At 31.5% G+C, this 24,886-nt stretch overlaps 3 protein-coding genes across 3 annotated transcripts; 1 reads left to right on the top strand and 2 right to left on the bottom strand.

Moving 5' to 3' along the window:
- Positions 1 to 376: 376 nt before the first annotated feature.
- On the bottom strand, positions 377 to 1,626 carry LOC124931428 (thioredoxin-like protein CDSP32, chloroplastic). Its single transcript, XM_047471887.1, has 3 exons — positions 1,090 to 1,626; positions 489 to 998; positions 377 to 433 (listed from the first exon to the last, which is right to left on the bottom strand). Exons 1-2 carry the CDS (start codon positions 1,565 to 1,567, stop codon positions 565 to 567), a joined length of 912 nt encoding a protein of 303 aa, XP_047327843.1. The 5' UTR covers positions 1,568 to 1,626; the 3' UTR covers positions 377 to 433; positions 489 to 564.
- Positions 1,627 to 12,996: 11,370 nt separating this feature from the next.
- Positions 12,997 to 20,648, top strand: LOC124932360 (hippocampus abundant transcript 1 protein). The gene is made up of 13 exons (XM_047472979.1): positions 12,997 to 13,372; positions 17,000 to 17,111; positions 18,104 to 18,216; positions 18,475 to 18,597; positions 18,718 to 18,908; positions 19,010 to 19,085; positions 19,162 to 19,248; positions 19,334 to 19,414; positions 19,556 to 19,642; positions 19,737 to 19,778; positions 19,898 to 19,976; positions 20,076 to 20,146; positions 20,232 to 20,648. The coding sequence occupies exons 1-13, from the start codon at positions 13,187 to 13,189 to the stop codon at positions 20,325 to 20,327; spliced, it is 1,344 nt and encodes a 447-aa protein (XP_047328935.1). The 5' UTR covers positions 12,997 to 13,186; the 3' UTR covers positions 20,328 to 20,648.
- Positions 20,649 to 20,758: 110 nt separating this feature from the next.
- Positions 20,759 to 22,208, bottom strand: LOC124932361 (ornithine decarboxylase-like). The gene has a single exon (XM_047472980.1). It carries the CDS (start codon positions 22,141 to 22,143, stop codon positions 20,875 to 20,877), a length of 1,269 nt encoding a protein of 422 aa, XP_047328936.1. The 5' UTR covers positions 22,144 to 22,208; the 3' UTR covers positions 20,759 to 20,874.
- Positions 22,209 to 24,886: the final 2,678 nt, after the last annotated feature.

Genomic DNA, 24,886 nt, shown 5'->3' with positions numbered 1-24,886 from the left:
GTACTATAAAATCTGGGTTCATTTAGATGTTTTTAATTGGTTTATATAACATTTGTTTATGGCATGTACTTGGTCATTTAACCGTTAAACTTCATCCCTAACATTCAATATGATTGGTTAGATTGTTGTATTATATAGCCAAAGTACTAAATTGAGATCTAAAGTATTATATGATATTCAAAGTACTAAGTTCATTTGCGCTTTCCCTTGTAAATATAAAAGTATATTTTTTCAAATAAACTCAAATCAAACAACCAAGCTACCATTTGTTTTTCTTTTTACTTGTCTTCTTCGATTTACTTTTACTTTGAAGCTGATATGCCGCTGCCGAAGCCAAACTGTCGAACTGGTATTTCCCAATATTGAAACGGTGCAATCAAATCTAAAGGATGCTTCAATATTTATATGTAAATAATTAATGTTTATTGAGCAACCTTGTATTGATCAATATATATATATATATATATATATATATATATATATATATATATATATATATATATAGGCAATTTTAAAATGATTTAACTCATTCATAATATTAATGATAGATAGTTGTTTCCATTATTAGTAAGTAACTCGAACTCCCTGGTATCTAAGGATCTCCCCAATGAGTTCTCCCTTACCGGAGCCTACATATCTACCGCAAATCTTGCCGTCTCTTATGAAGAGAAACGTGGGAACTTCGACGACATCCATGTCTCTCAAGAACTTCATGCAACTCTCGTTCTCGTCCCCGTTCATCCTTGCGAAGACCACCGTTTCCATTTGCCGCGACAGCTTGAGCACCGTTGGATAAACCTTGACGCAGGGGCCGCAATGCTTGAGCCCCACGTCAAGCACCACCAGCTTATGGTCCGCCTTGTGGTCCTCTATCAGTTTCTCAACATCTTCCCCACTGTGGAGCTGCGCCACACCCGAATGGCTGTCCCCGTAATATAGAACATCTCCAATCAGCTGGTCCGGCCCGATTCCTTCCTCCTCGTGGATCTTTTCCAAACCTTTTATTTATTTATATGGTCAAAAACAAAAATCATTTGATTATTATAACTGTATATGTTGAAATTAACAAATTTATATATTTGAGCCGACCTTTGTAGAAGGTGAAGTGTGGAACCTTCTCGACCTTTTCTCTTTCACATAGCTGTTTCATCTCCTCTGATTCATCGCCCATGACAAGAATGAATTCGACGTCGTTGCACGTTCGGCTCAAATCCACCATGAAAGGGTAGATCTTGCTGCTCTTTTGGCTATGGCTGGCGGCGTATTCGACAACCACCAGCTTGTTCTTCGCCATCCGAAGTGCGTCGTCGAATTCCTGAACTGTGTGCACTTTCTGCACCCTCTCGTCCCCACCGGCGGTTTTCTTTGAGGGCGCGGCCGTGTTGCTTTCGGCGGTCCTAGTGAGAAACCTTGTGGATCGAGACGACGACGTTTCTAGTTTGAAGGGAGTTGTAAAAGTAGAGTTCTTGGCGATTTTAAGGAAGAAGGGATTAGGGTCGACATGGGTGTATGAGAAAGGGGCGAGCTTTGTGATGGGGGCAAGGGAGAGATTTGCGACGGCAGCCATTGGAGGAGAAACAGAGAAGACCCGAAAGGGAATTGGAATGATATTATTGGGGATTTCAGATATCCACACGAGACAGATATATGAAAGATAGTGGCGAATTGCTAGCCAGACAACTTTTCCATGTCTTCCCCCTCCTAGTCTACTAAAAATAAGATTTTTTCTTTTATTATCATATATTTTTCATTTTATTTATTTATTTTTATATTTTATGCTATTTTTTTTAAGTATATAACTGTTTAAGAAGGACGATAAGCTCTAGGGATGGCAATGGGGCAGTTCGGGGCGGGGAATGCATTTATCGTCCCCGCACCGTTTTAATTTCGGGGAATTTTTTAATACCATCCCCGCCCCGTTCGGTTTTTTTTCGGTTTCGGAGAATCCCGCGGGGCACCGTTAATAATTATTTTTATTTAAAATAAAATAAAAATTATACAATAAAATTATATAAACAAATTTTTTAATATAATATATATTATAATATATTAAAATTTATATTATTACAAAGAAATAACATTACTACTCTTATAAAATATAGTGAATAAATAAATATATTGATAATTTAATATATTTAATTATGTTTATTGTGTTCGGGGCAGATTCGGGGTGAAATCGGGGCGGGTCGGGGCGGGGGACACAAATACCATCCCCGCCCCATTCCCATTCGGTTTCGGGGAAAAACCATCCCAAACGGGGCAATTCGGTTCGGTTTTCGCGAGGCGGTTTCAAATTGCCATCCCTAATAAGCTCCCTAACCGACTTCATTAGATTTTCAGAGCGAATTTTAAATAGTGTTAAAATAATGACGTTATGAAATTTGTATTATGGTTACACGTTGTACTATGTGTAACGAGAATGTTGAATCAACAACTCATTTAATTTTGCATTATCGATAGATGACTAGTATATATCATGAGTCTTTTGTAGAGTCATACTGAGATTTATTTGGTGATGTCTGAGTTTTTGAATAATTGTTAGGAAATTTGGATTGGTATGCCTAATATTGCATTTTACATATTTTGGTTACCATCCCAATTATTTTTTGATGAACTATCTGGTTTGAGAGAAATTGTCGAACTTTCAATGATGGTAGTCGTTCGTCCGATGCGTATCATTAATAATGTTATTGTTACGATGTTTTCTGAGATTCGTTTCGAAAAATTAATAGAATCCGCCGGAGAGTTCATTATTCTAAAGTATTTATGAGTTCGATAACCTATTGAGTAATATATTTTTTTCATTTCATGCTTTGTTGTTGTATGCTTAAATGATTTTTGATCATTTTTAATATATATTGACTTTAAAAAAAAAATGGCGTTATGGGATATATGAATCGGTCGAACTCAATCACTAAAAATATAATAATTCATTTTTAGTCACCCAGTTTATCAAAAGATAATATGGATAATATTTCGACACGCAATATTTGTAGTTTCAATTCAAACCTCCCAACAACTATCAAGAGATGTAGACATCACAAACATAATTCTAGTCATGCTCTAAAGAAGACTCCAAATATCCCTCACCTCATGACAATGTAGAAGAAAACGAGACATCATTTCAACATTCATAAGGTATATCCGACTAATCATAATCTAATTCTAATTTTTAGGTTCACAATTTAAGATTTAGAATTTGAATTGAAATTAAAATTAAAATTAAAACTCCAATATAATTCAAACGAATATGATTTTATAATTCTCAATTATATTTTTTTAATTTAAAATTAAAATTCTAATATAATTCATACAAAATGTGATTTTATAATTCTCAATTATATTTTTATAATTTAAAATTATAATTTTAATATTTATTTTTATAAGTTTTCGAAACAAAATATTTCTTATTATTTAATCATTTACAACCTGGTTAACTTGTTGAATCGATTTATATATTTTTTTAATTTATGAAATTATAATTTGAAAACGTTTTTTTTTTAAATTTAGTAAGTTAACTTGTCGAACCATTTTTTTTATTTAGGAAATTAATATTTTGAACTAATATTTTTTTCTATTTACGAATTTAGTATGTCCAATCATTATATTATTTATCAAATTTAATAAGTTAATATGTCAAATTAATATTTTTTTTTTCTTAATGAGAATTGTACTGTAGACATAAATTTTGATATTTGAGTTATTATAATATTATAATAGATGATGTGAAACAAATATCTTAAAAATATAAATAATATATATTTAAATTATTTTTATTATATTTTTTAAATATAAAAATTAAATTTGAATGACAATCTATCCTTTTTCAAAACATATATTAATAATTCTAATTCAGCTCAATATCTAAAAAATCATAATAATTTTTATTTTAATTAAAAAAAGAGAGTCAATCTTGTCTGATTGATTAATTGATATAATAATATTTAAAATAATTTTAAGTTCAAACTGTATAAATTATTTTTTTAAGGTTCCTAAGTGGATGGCCCTAGGCGGCATAACTGAGATCCCGGACCTCTTCACATCACATATTCTTACTTTTTTTTTATTTTGTTAACTTTTTTATATTTTATGAATTTAATTTTTATTGAAATTATTTTTGAGGTAATTAACATACCTCATAAACACTATCCTTTTAAATAAGATGGGTAAATTTGTATTATTTGTTCACTTTGTAAAATTTGTGAATTTATCTTGAACAAAAATATGATGGTGACTCTATCACTATGGTACCGTTTATCTTGTGCAAAATGACATCAAATGATTGAGTGCAAAATTTTAATTGTCACTGACATTCTATTAGCTTATGTATCAATCAATAATCAATATAGTACATTATTGGGATGAAATCCTTGTAATGAATGATTGTATCTCTTCTTATGAGACTTTCTATTCAAACATTATAACATTAATAATGGTATCTCATGTTAAAACTGTTATTCAATAAGTTGTCATATTATTCTATGATTAATTATCACAAATTAATTTAATTTTAACCTCATATGTTATTTTCTTGGCATATAATAATGTAAACAAAAGATCAAACATATGTTTTTTAATTGACTTTTTAATATTTTTATTTTATGCATGTTTTATTTCTATTTTTAAATGATAAAAGATATAGATTTCTTCCATACATACGTGGTAGACAGGAAAACGTAGAAATAATTTCTCGGAGCTAAATTAGTTATACTTATATGGTTGTTTTTTCCGATTAAATAAATGTATTTACTAAGTAAAATTTTACAATAATTGTATAAATCGAGAAAAATACATTAATAAACACAATTACAAAGTTATTCTTGTCGATGAGTCGTATAAAACTCTTTCAACGGATGCAGTTGCAACTAGTAAAACTAAAGCAGCTCTATCAAACGATAAATCAATTGAAAAGCTAAATGTTTTTTTGTTGTAATCAGTGTTGGGTTTTGCAACAGCAAAACTATGGATCTTCTTAGAAATCAAAACCTGTAGCAAATCAGATTCCAAATCGTCTATGACGATAAACAGATTACCAATAACTGAAATAGCACAAAGCAATAAACGACAACACAATATACGTGGTTCGGTCAAAATCGACCTACGTCCACGGGAGGGATAAGTTTCACTAAATCAAACAAATGTCAATAGTAGAAACTTACATGCCCTGCTCTCAAATGAAAGAAGTGATTACACTATGAATGATTGGACTACTCCACAATCAAAAGCTCCCCCAATCTCTCACTCTGGATCAGCCAAAGAACAAGAAGAAGAAGGAAACCAGAAAACCCTAGATCTGTAATTCACTCTCTCTATTTGCTCTGTTATGAGAAAAATACCCAAAAAAAGTATTTATACTCTAACCCGTTTTCTAAAAAGAAAACCCTGACCCGTTTACCCGGAATTTAAAAAAACCCGCCCGTAATGGCAAGGAACACCAACAATTCTCCCCCTTCCGAGCCATGGGAGAATGTTGCTATAAACATTCATCATCGTGACGCTTCTTCCAGAACCATTCCGGCTTTGGCACAACATATCTCATGCTTTCCTCTTGGCAAGCCCTTTGTCATCATATCTGACCCGTTCTCATCTGTGTGCACTTTCTCCAAGTATAACTCCTTCTTCTCGAGCACTTCACGGATCCAATGGTACCTTCTTTGGATGTGTTTTGAACGTGAATGGAAACTTGGATTCTTGCTCACATGTATAGCACTCTGTGAGTCACTAAACACCACAAACCTGTCTTGTGCAATGCCAATTTCTTTCAACAATTCTTTCATCCATCTCATTTCTTTACAACATTCAGTAATGGCAATATATTCAGCTTCTGTAGTAGACAAAGCAACACATTTATATAGACGAGACTGCCATGATACAGCTCCTCCTCCAAAAGTAAACAAATACCCTGAAGTTGATCTCATTGTGTCAATATCACCACTCATATCTGAATCAGAAAACCCTTCAACATGTGACTTTCCAGTACCATAACACAAAGCGTATTTGGAGGTCCCTCAAAGATATCTCATTAGCCACTTAACCGCTTCCCAGTGTGTCTTACCAGGATTTGAAAGAAAACGAATAAGTACTCCAACCGCATGAGCTATATCCGGTCTTGTACAGACCATTGCATACATCAGACTGCCTATTACTGAAGCATATGGAACACTGCACATTTCTTGTCTTTCCTCTTCATCCTTGGGAGACATTGTCTTGTTTATTTTCAAGTGTATAGCCAATGGACAAACAACTGGCTTTGCCTTGTCCATACAGAATCGTTTTAGAATCTTCTCAATATATCTCTCTTGAGATAACCATAGCCTTTTCTTCACCCGATCACGAATGACCTGCATTCCAAGAATTTGTCTTGCTTGACCCAAGTCTTTCATCTCAAAAGACTTAGCCAAATCCTTTTTCAACTTGGCAATCTTGAGTTTGTCTCTCCCAACAATCAGTATGTCATCAACATAAAGGAGAAGTATAATAAAATCATTAGAAGCAAACTTTTGCACAAAGACACAGTGATCTGTAGACGTCTTCATGTACCCATGGATGGTCATGAACGACTCAAACTTAAGATACCACTACCTTGGTGCTTGCTTCAAACCGTACAGACTTTTGACAAGTTTGCACACCTTGCTTTCCTCACCTTTCTTATTATAACCTTCAGGTTGCTCCATATAAACATCTTCATCCAAATCACCATGGAGAAATGCAGTCTTGACATCAAGTTGTTCAACCTCAAGATCCATACAAGCAGCTAGACTTAACACCACCCGGATAGAAGTCATCTTCACTACCGGTGAGAAAATCTCATCATAATCGATTCCATGCCTCTGGCCAAAACCTTTGACAACCAGCCTAGCCTTGTATCTTGTCTTGCTATCATCACCTTCTTGCTTGATCTTGTACACCCATTTATTTTGTAATACTTTTCTGTTCTCTGGTCTTTCAACTAGATCATATGTGCCATTTTTCAGCAATGACTTCATCTCTTCATCCATGGCAGCTAGCCATTCTTTCTTATGAGCATCCTCAAGAGCCTCCTTATAGCATATAGGCTCCCCACAATCAGTTAGAAGAACATACTCTGTAGCAGGATACTTAGAACTTGATCTTTTCTCCCTAGTAGACCTCCGAAGCACCTTTGTTTGTTGATTCTGTTGATTTCCATCTTCTTGTTGAACTTCAAAATCAACCTCAACATTATCACCAAGATCAGTTTCAGTATTAGTATCATTTCCATGGCCTACAGCTTGACCCGGAGGAACATCATCATCACTATCTGAGTCTGAAGCTACATGTGGCCTTGTCTCCTCAACATCATGAGACAACTCAAGACCAGAAAGGTCACGTATGTATGCATCAAGCTTTTCACCATCTTCAAAATTCTCAATAGTCTGATCTTCAAGAAATACCACATCTCGGCTTCTCAAAACCTTCTTATCAACTGGGTCATAACACCTGTATCCCCACTTTTCATCACCATATCCCAAAAATATGCATTGTCTGGTTTTTGCATCTAGTTTAGACCTCTCATCTTTTGGAACATGCACAAAAGCTCTGCAACCAAAAACACGTAAATAATCATAATTAACATCTTTACCTGACCAGACGCTTTCTACACACTTATTATTCAATGGCTTGGAGGGAGAACGGTTGATCACATACACTGTAGTGCTCATGGCTTCAGCCCAGAAATGCTTAGCCAACTTGGCATGGGAGAGCATACTCCTCATCCGTTCCAACATTGTTCTGTTCATCCTCTCTGCCACACCATTTTGTTGTGGAGTCTTGGGCACAGTCTGTTCATGTCGAATACCGTGCTCTTTGCAATAATCATCAAATGAGCCTATGTACTCTCCCCCATTATTTGACCGCACCCTCATCAGTTTTCTTCCTGTCTCTCTTTCAACCAGCTTGTGAAAGACCTCAAACCTTGCTGCAACCTCATCCTTGGACTTTATAGCATAAGCCCAAACCTTCCTAGATGCATCGTCTATGAAGGTTACAAAATAGGAAGCACCGCATATGGATTTAATCTTCATAGGACCACAAACATCTGTATGGACCAATTCAAGGACATTCTTTTTCAGTTCAACTTTTGACTTACTGAAGGAGACTCTGTTCTGCTTACCCTTCAAGCAATGCTCACAATTTTCAAGATGAGCATCCTTGAGATTCATCAACTCATTCCTCTTGATCAAAACATTCAGCCCCTTTTCACTAATGTGACCTAATCTCTTGTGCCACAACTCAGAGGATGACTTCATTAAAACAGAATATGCCGCATCATAGACAATTTTCAAATTTGTCTTGTATAAGGAACAACATTTCTTACCTCGTGCAATAACCAATGAACCCTTGCTTAACTTCCATGCTCCACCACTGAAAACATTATGGTAGCCTCCATCATCAAGCATACCTGCTGAAATCAAATTCATTCTTAAATCAAGAACATGTCTTACATCTCTCAATGTCAGGAAACAACCCATGTTTGTCTCGATTTTAACATCACCAAGACCAACTATCTTGGATACACCACTGTTACCCATGCGAACCTCACCATAATCACCAGCTTTGTAGGACTGAAAGTAATCTTTGTGTGGAGTTATATGGAATGAGGCACCTGTGTCAACAATCAATGCTGTTTCATTTGAAGATGTGCTAAGACAGGAGTCTTGACAGTTAGAAGCATATGTCAGTTCACCATCTGAAGCATAAGCAGATGTATCTGCACTCTGTTCTTTCTTTTCTCTGGGCTTCACTGTACCCTTCGCTTTATCATTTTTAAATTTCCAGCACTCATTTTTCCAGTGACCCATTTTGCCACAATAATGGCAAGCACCATCCTTCTTTGGAGCTCTAGACTTGCTTCTAGACTTTCCCCTGCTCGAACCACTTCTATTATCTTTTGATCTTCCTCTATCAGCCACCAACATATCAGACTTAGAGGGTTTATCCCCATTTCGATTCTCCTCATCAAGTAAGGAACTGGTGACAAATGCCATGTTGACTTTACCATTTGGTGCTGAGTTGCTGAGAGTGATAATAAGTGTCTCCCAACTTGCAGACAAAGATCCAAGAACTAAAAGTGCTTGCACCTCATCATCAAAGTTTATCTTCATACTACTCAGCTGATTCAAAATATTTTGAAATTCATTCAAGTGCTCAGCAATTGATTTATTATCAATGTACTTCAGATTCACCAGCCTTCGTACCAGTGCTGCTTTATTCCCTGCTGACCTCCCAGCATAGAGAGCTTCAAGTTTGCTCCACACACCATACGCTGTAGTCTCATTCTCAACATGGTGCACAACATTTACACCAACCCAGGAACGAATAAAGCTGCAGGCCTTTCTATCTATCTTTTTCCAATCAGCCTCTTTTGTAGTCTCAGGTCTAACACCCTCATTTTCAATTGCTTCATTCAAATCATCTGAAACTAACAGATCACTGATCATCAGTTTCCATTGCCTGTAGTTTGTACCATTCAGACTCACCATATCAGGTCTAGATTTCCCCATTATTACCGCCTTAACAACTGACAAAAACACCAGCAAATAAACCAATTGATCTCTTCTATGAATTTCGCCAAATAACCAGCAGAGCACTATGCTCCAATGTTAAAACAGATAACCAATTAATACTGCTCTGATACCACTGTTGGGTTTTGCAACAGCAAAACTATGGATCTTCTTAGAAATCAAAACCTGTAGCAAATCAGATTCCAAATCGTCTATGACGATAAACAGATTACCAATAACTGAAATAGCACAAAGCAATAAACGACAACACAATATACGTGGTTCGGTCAAAATCGACCTACGTCCACGGGAGGGATAAGTTTCACTAAATCAAACAAATGTCAATAGTAGAAACTTACATGCCCTGCTCTCAAATTAAAGAAGTGATTACACTAGGAATGATTGGACTACTCCACAATCAAAAGCTCCCCCAATCTCTCACTCTGGATCAGCCAAAGAACAAGAAGAAGAAGGAAACCAGAAAACCCTAGATCTGTAATTCACTCTCTCTATTTGCTCTGTTATGAGAAAAATACCCAAAAAAAGTATTTATACTCTAACCCGTTTTCTAAAAAGAAAACCCTGACCCGTTTACCCGGAATTTAAAAAAACCCGCCCGTAATGGCAAGGAACACCAACAATCAGTGGCTGAGCAAAAATTCTCAAGTCTTCAATTGAAAAATATTGAGGTTTATCCCATAAATTAAATAAGTAAGTCCGAAATTGTTGTTTCAAAAACAAATAATCAATGCCTTTAAAATCCTCGGGATAAAGTTCAGCAAATGAGTTTAGGAACATCAAATTGGAAGAATGAATTTCTTGGACGAAGACATAATATGCAACCAAACAATCTTCAAGTTATGCTATATTCTAACAATGTGTATTTTTATATCAACTTGCTTGAAAACTTTTTTTCTGTTTACCAAAAGTAATTTTTGGATATAAATGGTCATTTAATTGACATTGTCCTCAAAGAACATAATCTCTTCTAGCTTGATCTTGAATAGCAACATCAAAGTTTTCAATTGATTTCCTTAATTTCGGATCACTAATAATATCATATAAATTTAATTTTGCACGGATTGATTTTCTAATTGTTCAATAACATTGTGCTCATTAGTAATCTCATTAGATGATGAGGGAGACTCAGGTTGGAAATGAGAGGTAGAAGTACGAATTCGTTTATAATAATTTTCCATATACTGCCTAAAAGAGTAGGAAAATAGAATATGAAATTTTATAAAGTCATTTTGCCAAATTTTTGCATATTATTAACTATCAAATAATCAATCAGACCAAATTTTGACTATAGAATAGTTAAACTTAAAACAGAAAAAGAACCTCCTTTAAATTCTTAAGCCCTAAATCACTAATTGAAATTGGTTACCACTTACCCAAATGTCAAAACCCTAAATGGCTAAATCCCTACAAAATATCTGAAGAGAATAAGGCCTCAAATTATATTCGCCGTCTCAGATTAGGGATAGCTGAAGACTGAAACGGTGAATAAGATCACTAGCTATCTGTTGAGTACTGAACTGGTGACGGGTGAGAAGTCTCCACATTGACAAACTAAAATTTAATGGAGGACTGAAAAGCAGGAAAAATATTTACGCAACTAATATAATTTAAGTTTTTTTTTTTATGAATGGGCTTAAAGGTTTCTTTTAGTTTATCCAATTAATATATATTATATATAAAATTTGTTTGGGATGTGTGGGACTCAGCCCACCACAACCCACCTTTTCGTCCACCCCTAGTGGTAGATGTTGATGTTTTTGATCAAATCACGATTCAATGGCTTTTTTTTTTGCGTTAACAGGGATAACAGAACTTATGAGGTTGTTGTCTATTCATGTAAAAGAGCGGGATTTCTTCCCCATTGACGATTTTATATAATATAATGTACATATAATATATCCAGACCGGCAACCCGTCTACTTCGTCTTAGATAGGCAACCCGTCTATATTGTCTTACCAGTTACCGCCCAATAGGAAGGAGGGCAAAGACTTTTTGAAGAAGTGTTTTTAGAAATTTGCAATCCCTTAACACAACATTTTATACTAAATAATTCTATTGTTTTACATAAACTAAAGTTATATTTTAGACACTTTTCTAGTTACTGAATCAAGTCATTGCTAGCTTACAGGATGATTATAACTTTTATAAGTTAATTTAATTAAACTTATATTAATAATTAAGTAGTTTTAAATAATAAATTTAATTTAAATAAATCGTTATTTATTTAACTAAGTTAAAAAACAAATTTATCAGTATATAGTGAGATGGGCTTAGATACTGCCCAAAATAGAAGTCAAGTAGAAAATGAAGCTTGCACATGCCTTTAGGCCTATTCAAATTCGTCTCACATATTGAATTTGGACCCTTAAAAAAAACAAGTGGACCCAATATATTATATCATTTATATAACAAAATTGTCAAATTTTTTTTTGTTCATTACACATTTATATCTACACAGAGATGTTTTATTTTTTATTTAAAAAAAAAAAACGAGACATGATTTACACATACTTATTATTATTATTTATAAAAAAAATTGAAGCTAAAATTAATTTAGCATCATTTCACCTCGAAAGTCTTCCCTTTAATTTATCGCGTACTTAATAGAATAAAATATCTCAATTAAGTCATATACCTCATGATTTATGCATCCCAATTAAGTCATATACATGATTATTTACATGACATACTATCACACTTATAAATGACTTTTTTTAAAAGGAAAAGAAAAAAAAGACATGTTGCATAATTTGCAAGCTACGCATCTAATGAACTCATCCCCAGCTTATACCAACTTTTTCTTTTTCACTTCCTAAATATATACTTAATTATATAACTAATTAATAATTAGCCAATTAATTAAGCTATATATGAGTTAATAATTGATCATGAACGTCATATATATAATAATTTAATTAATTTGTTATTTCAATCATTTTGCAAGCTAGCTAGCTAGTTATACAAATTACACGCAATAGACCAATTAATCCGTTGTTTTCTTACTACTTAAAACCGGGCAATAATTGAAATATTAAGCTGAATGCTCACTCCTTGTCAACAATTAATAATGAAGCCTCAACTCTCACTTTAAAGCTAAAAACTTTAATCAATAAAATTACAAAAATGTGATAATCGACTAATTAATAAGTTTATGCCTAAAAAGAAAAAAGTTTAGTGGGTCTCAATATTGGATTGGATTGGATTCAATTTTGAATGTAATGGAGATGGATGGCTGAGATTGATTTGGGTTTTACTAGGAAATAGTGGGATGGTGCCTTTAAGAGAGAGGAAGAGAAAAAGACAGGGGAAGAAGATGGCAGAAAGGAAAGCGAGGAGGAGGAGGAGGGATATCTAAACAATACTTTATTTATTTATTTATGTAATTAATTAATATATTGAAGTGACGCCGTATTGTATATACTATATATTATATATATATGTGTGACATTTGGATTTCAATCTTTATTTCAAATTAAGGCTAGCTAGCTAGTTGTTATTCTAATATTGGTTTGGTTTGGTTTGCTGCGGCCATTCTTCCTTCTTTCTTTCTCGCATGCATAACCAATCAATCAATTGATTAATATTTATAATTATTTTCTCTAGAAATTAATTATCCTCATATTTCTAGATCATCGATTATTAGATGACGTCATTATCGCCGACAAAACCGTGGCTTTGGGGGCTGAGCCACCTCTACATGACGGTGTTTCTCCACAATTTCTCTATGTTCATGGTCATTCCGGCCATCACTGACGTCACCATGTCGGCGCTCTGTCCCGGAGAAGATGAGTGCTCCTTGGCCATATATCTCACCGGAATCCAACAAGCCGTACGTACACTTTTCATTTATTTATTTATTATTATTCAACAATTTTTACTTCACACCCATTTATTAATTTATAGTTGAAAATAATTATCTTGACGATTAATTAGATATCTGATCAACACCATACAAAAATGATTATTTATGTTATGATTTTTCAAAATATTAATTTACTGAATAAATATATAATATTGGAATAATATTATATATCCCTCATCGAATTCATGAATAATTATCTAATAATTAAATAGCTAGATTAATTATTAAGTTTTATTAATTAATATTGAAAAGCATGAGTATACATACATATAAGTTAATAACTCACTCACTATGTATATTTTTATTAGTTTATTTGTAAATATTAATGATTTAAACTCTTGAATAAAAATATATATGTATATTCTAAATTTAGTTATATTTATGTATATTATATATAAACACTAAATGAATTTACAAAAGAAGTGTTGCGTACGTGGGACCTATATGTCTATTGTTTTATCATGAAACATTGAGCCAAAGAAGCTTCCTTCATTTGAAAGCTTCCTTAAGGTTCAAGCAAAGATTAAATAATTTCAGTTTTTCTAATTACATATTATTTTAAGTATATTTTAGTGTTGGTTTGTTTTTAATAAATATATTCTTCAAAATTTAAAGTAATTAAGGAGAATGGAATTATAGAATAAATGTTTAGACCGATCCCCCATTAGCAACACCTTAATTTAACTAAAGTAAAGACTCATCTGGTCCTAAAAAAAGTGAGAATAAGTAATGACTTTTTCTTTTCAAAAGATAAATTCATATTAATAAAAGAATTATAAAAATTATTCGTAATAAAAAAATAAGAGATTTTTTTTAACCTAAACACGTAAGAGTAGTGATTATTATTATTTTACATAATTTTATATCTGAAATATTATATTTACATGATGAAAAATAAAAAAGTGTGGCGTAAACACATTATAATAAAAAGAAAACTTAAATAAAAAATGATACGTTTTATAGTATAATTAGATCAAAATAAAATAAAAAAAACATTCATTAATTACCGTTCAAAATATTATAAAACTATTTAAAAAAATCATACATTCATCCACCAATTCTTCGATTCAATTTCATGCTTATCTTATATGATGAACAATAATTTATCCTCTTCATATCACAAATCAAGTCAACTTACATAGGTTGAATTTATAGTTTTATTTTTGTTCATTTCTCAAACTAGTAGATTAATTATTCAATAATTGACTTTTTTTTTTTTCTTTCTAAATCATCATCTCTATTCAATCTCTAAAATCCTCAATCTTATAACATTTAAAAATTAGTCCTCCACAATCTCAATCAACATCAGTATCATACTCAACTTCAATATCCTTATAGTTGGGTAATGATTATATATAGTTTATATTGATTGAGTTCTACTTTTTAATTCACATTATATCTATTAAGATTTGTTATTATAATATTAGAAAGATGAGAATGATATATAATTTGAAAGACCCAATTTAATTAGTTGAAAAAATAATTATTTTTTTTTCAGCCAATAATGAATAAACAAATTATTTTCTCCCTCAATTTTATTTTTCAATCACCCATCAACAATATTATTAGTACTATTAAAATTATTTCTTTAAATATTTAGAACTTATTATATATAGAGTAATGATAGGGAACGCGAATTTGGGGCCGCGAAAGTCCGCGAATATTGGATATTCTGTTTAATCACAGAATATTCTCTCCCCTCGTTAATTTATTTCTCTCACTCTCTCTCTCATCTCTTTCATTAATTATTTTCCCTCCTCTCTCCCACTAATTAATTTATTTCCTCTATTAATTAATTTATCATTTTCTTTTTCCGATTTATTAATCTAAACACTAACCTCTAACCCCTAAACCCTAAATTTTAAACTCTAAACTCTAGACCTAAATTCTAAATTCTAAATCTTAAATCCTAAACCCTAAACTCTAATTTCTTTTTTCTTTTTCTTATTATTTTTTTCATATTTTTTTAGTTTTATTACTTATAAATGTTTATCTAATATTTCTATTTTTCACTTTGATAAATTCATAATTCAACTAAATATAGATAATATATTATTAATTATGATTTAAGATTTAAGGTTTAAAATTTAGGGTTTATAATTTAGGGTTTAGAGATTAGAGATTATGGTTTAAATAAATTAATCATAGAATGAGAGAGATAAATTAATTGATTAGTGAGAGAGAAATAAAGATAAATTAATTAATTCGTAAAGAGAGAGAAATTAATTAATAAGAAGAGAGAGAAATTAATTATTAAGAGGAGAGAGAAATTAATTAATAAAAAAGAAAGAATATTTGGTGTTTCATAAGAATATTCCATTTTAGCGGAATTTCGCGGCCCCAATTCGCGTTCCCTATCATTACTCTTATATATATACTAAATAATTCTTGAATATATAATGATAAAATGTATATTTTTTAAATAGAAGATATTTTAATTAATTTATTAAATGATTTTATTAGTTAGAGACATAAATAAAGATTATGATTCGATTTAGAAAAAAGTAAATAAATAATAATAATGTTAAATTGACTTAAAGAGTTTTGAAAAACTAATTGTAATGATGAAAATTTAGAAATATTTATTAAATAGTGAATTAATGTTAGATTGATTAAAAAGATAAACAAATTTGGGATATATTACTATTGATGGTGGACAAAGTACACCAATAATAAAATAATTGAACATATAAAAAGAAAAGTACGAAACCAAACAGACCTATTAACCTGTTTATATGGAAGCAAGTGTAAACGGTAACTTCGGCGGTGTTTCGTGAACTCATTTGCAAAATTCATTCGTGATTGTGACACGTCGATTTTTTTGAAAACCTACGTCAGTGGTGGCCCACCAAGTGGGACCCTATTTATGCTAAGATGTTCTTGTTTTTTACCTTCACTCAATTCATAAATGCAATCTAAACCGACCCAACTACCCAAACACTCACCACTTAATTAGGTTTTATTTAGTACATAACACAAATAAATATTAAAGGAATAATACATATATATTTTTAAATATCACATAATAGAATATTTTCTCTTCCCTTATTAATTAATTTCTCTCTTATTTTATTAAATAATTTCTCTCTATCTTTACAAATTAATTTAATTCTCACCATTATTATTTTATTTATTTCTTTGATATTTATTATCTCTCATTTAATTTAAGGAATAAATAACTCAACAATTTACAACAAAATATATTTAAATAAAACATAAATCTTAAACTCTAAACCCTAATCTTAAACCGTTTAAGATTTAGGGTTTAAAATTTAGTGTTTAATTAAATTAATTAACTAGAGATGAGAGATAAATTAATTAACTAGAGAAAGAGAGATAAATTAATTTTTTTTTTTTAATTTCACCTCGCCACGCCCATTATAGATATACGACAGTATAGACATGTATCATTTTTCTAAATATTAATGACTCCAACAATAAAACTTGAAAAACAAAATTTGAGGGGAAATTACTTTGGGGATGAATTGATTCATTTTTCTGGACAGTCATTTTCTTCTCCAAATTTCTTCTCAAAATAAAAATCAATTTGTAATAATTATATTATATTATTTAATAATAAATATATGGTCGCAGATGATGGGATTAGGGACGCTGGTTATGATGCCTTTGATTGGGAACCTATCAGACACCTATGGAAGGAAGGCCTTGTTAACACTGCCCATGACTCTCGCAGTCATTCCTCTCGGTAATTATTTATTATTATAAACTTATTTTACTAAAACATTAATAATATATGATTAAATATCAATCTTATGTTGAGTTATGGGAAGTTTGTTAAAACTTTCAATCAAACCCAATTACAAATGATCGAAGGAAATCGATCATTGTGAATTAGGGATGACTTTAAATGCAAAATAATTTCACTAAAATAGTAATATGAGAAGTAAGTTCATTTTATTAAACTTGTCAATATCTTTAATCTCAATATGGTGAAGACTTTTAGTTTACTTAGTAAAGGGATATAAATTAAAGATACATAAATGAAATTATATATGTGGACGCAAAAGAGAATGACCAAATTGGAATTTCTACTTTTGTGTCTCTTTTTAAAGAAGATGGAATTTTTTTGAGTTGATAAACAATAAGCTAGCTAGATAACTGCCTATATTAATTAAGAAATGGTATGGTCGGTTAATAAAGAAGAGTTGGATCTTAAATAAAAACATTTAGTTTATAGTAAATTTGACATTATTAATATTATTGTCGGCGGAGTTATTTAGAGTGTTTGCACTACAAGCTAAGACTGATAAATAACTACATGACTTAGTTATGTAAGAAATAAATTAATTTGAACCATAATATATATAAACAATATTTCATTTTATATAATATTAATGTCTTTATTTAAAATTATGCAAACTTATTTTCAAATAATTCATTTAATTAATCAAGAAAAATAACAAAAAAATTTTAAATTCACTACCAGAATCCTAATTGGGAATTAGTGGGGGTACAAGTGGTCTGTGGGATATGAATTTATTTATTTTTGCTAAAACGTGGGATATGAGTCACAATGCCTAAAATAGTATATTTTAAATAGAGAAACAATTACAATCTACTAAACATATATATAATTTTTAAAAAATAGTATGTTTAATATTTAAATTAAATTATAAAAATGTTTAAAAACAATTAAAGATATAAAACAAAATATATTATATTTTTATGAACTTGCAGGGGTGCTGGCATATAGTAGAACGAGAAACTTCTTCTATGGTTATTACGTGATTAGAACCCTAATTGCCATGATTTGCGAAGGAAGTATCAACTGTCTTGCCCTTGCCTACGTGGTAATTCCATTTGTTTTTAAATTTATTTTTATTTAAATTGGACTTATCTTTTAGAAATCATATCGTTATCTTGGGTATTTTCGATATAATTAATTTATTGACGTAGATGTACCAACGTCATAACATTAGAGTTGGAGTGAGTTAAATTTTTATTATTTATGGTAAAAATGTTACGTGACTCTTTTAATTCATAATTTTCAATCCCATGCAACCCAGAAGAAATATAGCTAATTAAATTAATTTTGTTTGATATCTCAGGCAGACAATGTACCGGATAATCGACGAGCACCGGTATTTGGAATGCTCTCCGGCATTGGCTCCACTGCCTTCGTCTGTGGGAACCTATCCACTCGATTTCTCACCATTTCTTCAACTTTCCAGGTCTCTTTCATTACTTACTTACTTACATTTTTGGGTATCTGGGTTATATATAATTAAAACTAGGCTCTATTAATGATGATCGGTATCTTGTACTTAATTATTAACACGATCGATGATTAGGTTGCAACCATAGTAGCAATGATGGGGGTCGTGTATATGAGGATTTTCCTTCCGGAATCTGCCAAGGATGTTGGTTTTTCCACAGATAAGGAAGAACAATGCCTTTTAAAGAAGGGTACCTCGAAGAAGAATTCCAAGATGATGAAGACACTTCCTTCATTGGACGATACATTAACCTTGTTAAAAAGCAGGTTTTTAACTACTGAACCAATTATAATTAAGTTCAAACTTATAATTTTTCAATGGATCGAGTTCTACACAAAATCATCTTCTCTAATTAATAATGTTGCAGCTTGACATTTTCACAAGCAGCCGTGGTTGCATTCTTTATCAATATTGGAGATGTTGGCCTTCATGCTTCGCTCATGGTATATATTTTCTTAATTATATGCTGAGATAAACATTTATAAGTGAAACTGATCATGTTCCTTAATTCTTTTGCAGTACTACTTGAAGGCATGTTTCCATTTCAACAAAAACCAATTTGCCGATTTAATGGTTATTGCAGGGGTTGCAGGAACCATAGCACAGGTTTACTCACAAAACTATGTACCATTTGTGTTTAGATTTCCTTTCATATCCACTTCGTTAATTTTATGAGCAACTTAATTTGCAGATGCTTCTGATGCCCGTTTTAGTTCCTGCTATTGGAGAAGAGAGGTTGCTCTCGGTTGGGCTCTTTTTCGGCTTTTTACATGTAAGGATAAAAGAAGATTTTGTAGTTAATTAGTTGAACCACAAATATTGTATGGACGTGGCTCCATTGGAAAAGTGTTTCCTAATAGGCATATGTTTGGATTATCTCTAAAATGGGCTCTTGATATATTTGTTTTTGCAGATATTTCTTTACAGTGTGGCATGGTCTGCTTGGGTACCATATGTTGCCGCCATGTTCTCAGTTCTGGCTGTGTTTTCAACACCCTGTGTGAGTCGCGTTTCAGAACCAACTTTTTCAAAGCATCATGCAGGCACACACACTCACATTTTATCATTTTTTTTTTTCGTTTGTAAAATCTCAGTTAAGGAGTATCGCATCCAAGCAAGTTGGACCATCAGAGCAGGTAGTTCAATTCCTTAATGTCTTGTATCAATCAGCCTGCTGGCTCGTTCATCGACCTGCACAATTCATTTATGTCTTGCTTATTGTTACGCGCACTTTTGTGTATTTATTTATATATAGGGTAAGGCTCAGGGCTGCATTTCTGGCATATGTTCGTTCGCCAATGTGCTCTCTCCTCTGGTTTTTAGTCCTCTGACAGGTATCAATAGTAGTGTAAATCTCTAAAGAGCATCAGAAATTTGAATGTTATATAATAATAGGTTATGGGAGTTTAATTATTATTATTATTCATTTTCAGCCATTTTCTTGTCTACAAATGCGCCCTTCAAGTTTCCAGGTTTCAGCGTTATGTGCGTGGGATTTGCCATGGTAAGTGACTTCGAGAATCGAAGAATTTTTTTTTTTTTATTTGTTGATGATTCCTCATTCTAATACTCAAGAACTTGGTCTGCAGATGGTAGCATTCTTTCAAAGCCTCTTGATCAGGGCTTCTCCTCCAATTCCAATTTCAATAAATAAAGTAAACAATGAATGCTCAGGCAATGCTTAATTAATATGAAGTAAACGATGACGGTTGGAGCTAGTTAGTTAGTGTTCCTCATCCATCCAATCTCGCACCAGTGAGTTTTTTTCCAGGTAAAAAATAGTTTGTCCTGATTCAATCGAAACAAACAGTAGTAATAGTAGTAGCAGCAGCAGAAATTCCTCATAGAGGTGGGCTGTGTATTATAAATATATATACAAGTTCCCCCTCAAGAAGAAGTTGGTGCCTCTTGAAAGTAGTGGAAAGATGGCAAGTAGATGAAACTTTGTAAGAATGAATAAAGATATATATATATATATATATATATATTTCTTTTTTGGGTGATAAGTTAAATTTCTATGAGAATCATGTTTAAAGCTAGAAAAGAAGGTAAAAGTATTTGAGTATTTTAATTTGATTCTGCGTGAATGATTCATGATTAAATAAGGTGCCTTGATGAACCAAAATGTAAAACAAACATCAGGATTAAGAAATTAAATAGCCTTATTTCGAACTACAAAACATTGGTTCGATGATTATTGTTGGCTCTTGGCAATATTATATTAATTAATAGCTAGGAATGGTTGTTGGAGTAAACCAAATGAGTGGAAATTCCGACACCTTTAAAGCCATTGAAATTGGAGGCACAAGCTGCTGAATATGCGCCCAGGTTCGGGAACACCAACCAGTCCCCGATTTCCATATCCGGCAGCTGGTAGTCCTTTGCCACCATATCAGTTGCAGCACAAGTAGGCCCAAACACCGTGGACCCGTGGGTTATTGATCCAGACCCATTTGGGTTATCCGGGTCGGACTCCAAGGCCATTATTATTAACGGCTCAATTGTGACAGCTACATGTTCCTTTGGTATGCAGCTTAATGACCCGAAAACTCCGTCGTTAATATAGTAATCTATGAGCTCACCTCTCACACGCTTCCCGATAACATTCGCGGCCAGCGTGAACGGCCACTCCGCGAAGTACCGGCCCGGCTCAGCAATTATTTCCAGGCCAGTCATCCGGTCCTGGAAATAGGTTTGGATCCCAAACTTAACGGCATCGGCGGCATCGTCAAATATAGGCCCGGCGGTGAAGCCACCCCCGATGTTGAGGACCCGCATCTTTGGCAACCCTAGCTTATCAGCTGTGTCAAAGACATCCCGGGCGGCAGAAATAGCCGAGTGGTAGGCTGTACAGTCGGTGGAACCGCTTCCCACGTGGAACGATACGCCCACAACGTCTAACCCAACACTTTGAGCGGCTATGAGGAGCGGCTCCACTTCATGAGGCAGGGCTCCGAATTTAACACCCAAGGGTAACTTGGCCGACCCGTCATCCGGTGCTTTGATCCGGATTAAGAGCTGGCAACCCGGGAAACACCTTTTCATTTTTTCCACCTCATATATCGAATCAAAAGTTGTTATCCTGACTCCCACACTCGCTGCATAGCGCATGTGGGACTCGGGTTTGCAGGGGTTGGCGAATATGATCCGATCTGGGGAGACGCCGAGGGAAATGACCAGTTCGATCTCTGCTTGGCTGGCGCAGTCGAAGTTTGCTCCCAGGCTTGCCATGTAGGCGACAAAGCAGGGGTCAGGGTTGCATTTGACGGCGTAGAAAGGGCGGATGGAGGGGAGGTTTTGGGTCCATTTATCCATGAGGAACTTAACGAGCCCCAAGTCCAGAACGAAAAACGGCTCCTTGGTCGAGTCTGGATGAGAGAGAAGAATGGACTTTATGAAATCCTTAATCCCAGTATCTTTAGGAATCTCTGTGACTCTCTTTCCATTTACACCAATTGAGGCCAACATGGGTATACAATTCACCTCGTTCACCATAAACATTGCGAATGGGTGCAAGATAGCAAATTAATGAAAGAGCAAGAATATATATATAGAGGGAGGGAGGGAGGGAGGGAGGAAGTAAGATCTTCTCCATTCTCCAACTTATATATCCAAAATGCAAATTATAATATATATTATAAAAAAAAATTAAAAAAAAATTACATTAAAACAAACCTTATTAAAAAAAAAAATTAATTAAACATAGTTAATTAAACACAAATTACATCAAAACATTATTAAAAAATATTATTATTTTTTAACTTTTTTATCAATATTTTATATTATTATAAATTTATGATATTTAAAAAATATTAACAAAAATATATAGAATAAAAATAAACAATTAAATATATAAATAAATTATATAAAAATTAAATTTAAAATTTACTTTAATTAAAAAATAAAGAACTAAATTAAATATTTGAAATAAATAATATAAAATTTTAATATTTAAATTAAATTATTTATAAACTTCTGAAGTTGTTTTAAAATTTAATAAAAAAAATTGCAACGGTAGATTTCAGAAATTTTGGGAATACTTTAATTGGAGTTAGTGTCAATTTTATTATTAAACTATAACGAAATATTGGCTTATATCAATGAATTAATTTTTGTTCGTTTATACCACTATAGTTGAGCTTAATTTTATCTATGTCACTACTTAACAAAAACATTCAAATCCGTTAAGTTTTCCGTTAAATGATAACATGTGTGATTGACATGTCATTTTTTAAAAATTAATATATATTATATATTTATTTTTATTTACTATTTCTAAATAATAAAATTTAATTTTACATTTTTCAAAATTATTAACCAAATAAATTATACATTTTGAGACGCATTAACAATAACTCACTTTTTCTTAATTAATTATTTTTAATATTTATTTTTATTAACATTTCTAAATAATAAAGTGCTTAATAAAAATAAATGTTAAAAAATATTAATTAAAAAAATGAATTATTATTAATGTCTCTCAAAATGTATGGATAGATTGTTTGGTTAATACATATGTAAAGAATTTTATTATTTAGAATTTATGAACAAAAATAAAAATATAATATACATTAAATTTTAAAAAAATATATATCAATCACAAATGTTATATTTAAAAAAAAAAAATTAACGAATTTTGATGTTTTTGTTGAATATATATCTGATATATTAATTGTTGAGATTTCATCCCATTGTGGAGTTTGGTTTCAATGATTTTGGTAAAACTCATACACTTGTTCGGACTGAATTTTAGGGGTTATTTAAAATACTGGAGAGTAAAAAATTTAATTGATTATAATTTTAAAGAGATAAATATTAATATATATAGTAATAAAATAAAATAAAAAAATATTTAAATTAAGAATGAAATTATATTCTTCTATTAATAAGAAAGTTCATTAACCCACACCCTTCTGATATCGTTGATCATATAAACTGGGAGGAAAGTGACAACCCTTTCTTACTTTTTTTTTTTTCAGGGAAGTCCTTTCCTTTTTGTCGTGATATCTGTAATGGGACAGAGGACTTATCGACGGAACATGTTCAATTATTTTGAATTTTAAATAACTCAAACATATAAACTACCAGAGTAACCAGGCGACCAGCTTCAACTCATCTCTCTCTCAAAACAAAAATTATTAAAATTATTAGTCCCATTGCTTTGTTTGATTTTTTTAGTTGATTCTCAGATTTTTCTTGTTTTTTTTAAAAAAAAAACAAAGATTATTCTTTAAACTTATTTGAAATATGTTATAATTATTAAGATTTTATTATTAAAATTTATTTTATTTTTTAATATAAGAATATTATTTTAGACACAATTTAATTATTATAATGTCATTTAATATTTTGTCCAATAAAAATAGTTATCATTTTATTATTTTCTAAAAATGAGTAAAATTAGGGGAGGAAATTGTTGAAATTTATGAATCACTATTATAATAAATTAGCATTTTTAATTTACTATAAAAACCATAGCTCTCACATAATATAATATAAAAACCGAGAAAAAATAAATTAAGCATATATATCATATATATAAAAACCGAGAAAAAAAATTAAAATAACATTTTTAATTTATTCTCACTTATATATATCCAAATTAACCATAATTCCCCACCCGACAATCCGGACACTTTGAAAATTAAGCATCATTATATATATATATATATATTAGTTAGCATAATTGATTAAAGGATTGTATTTGTTTTGGTTAGGTTATAAGTTCAAAATATATCTATAACATTTTTTATTTTATTTTTAACTTTTTAAGTTTATGGGCGGTTAACCCACAATCCGACTTAAATATTTATTTACTCTCACATATATTCAAAATAACCACCGTTCTCGACCCAGTCAATCCGTAAATAATAATCTAACTTCAAATTAAATTTATAGGCTTAAGTATATAATTTTCATATTATAAATTAGAAATATTCAAACCAAAAAACTAACTTAAGAGATAGAATAACTTGACATCATTAAAAAATATATATATATATATATATATATAAATATATATGAGAAAAAAAATACATTATTTGATTTTTCGTGATGGCCACGTCTTTCACATTCCTTTTCCATTATCTCTTTCCTTATTATTTCTTATTTTTTAAATCTGAATAACAAATAATCAATTAATTTTTTAAATCGAATAAGAATATATATATACATATATAATTATTTTTTAAACTATTAAAATAATTTCACAAGGTATCTTGTATAAGTCCGTTTATTTATTTTT

This window comes from Impatiens glandulifera, chromosome 3 (assembly GCF_907164915.1).
Source record: "Impatiens glandulifera chromosome 3, dImpGla2.1, whole genome shotgun sequence".
NCBI classification, from domain to species: Eukaryota; Viridiplantae; Streptophyta; class Magnoliopsida; order Ericales; family Balsaminaceae; genus Impatiens; species Impatiens glandulifera.
This window is presented reverse-complemented; position numbering and strand designations above follow the sequence as displayed.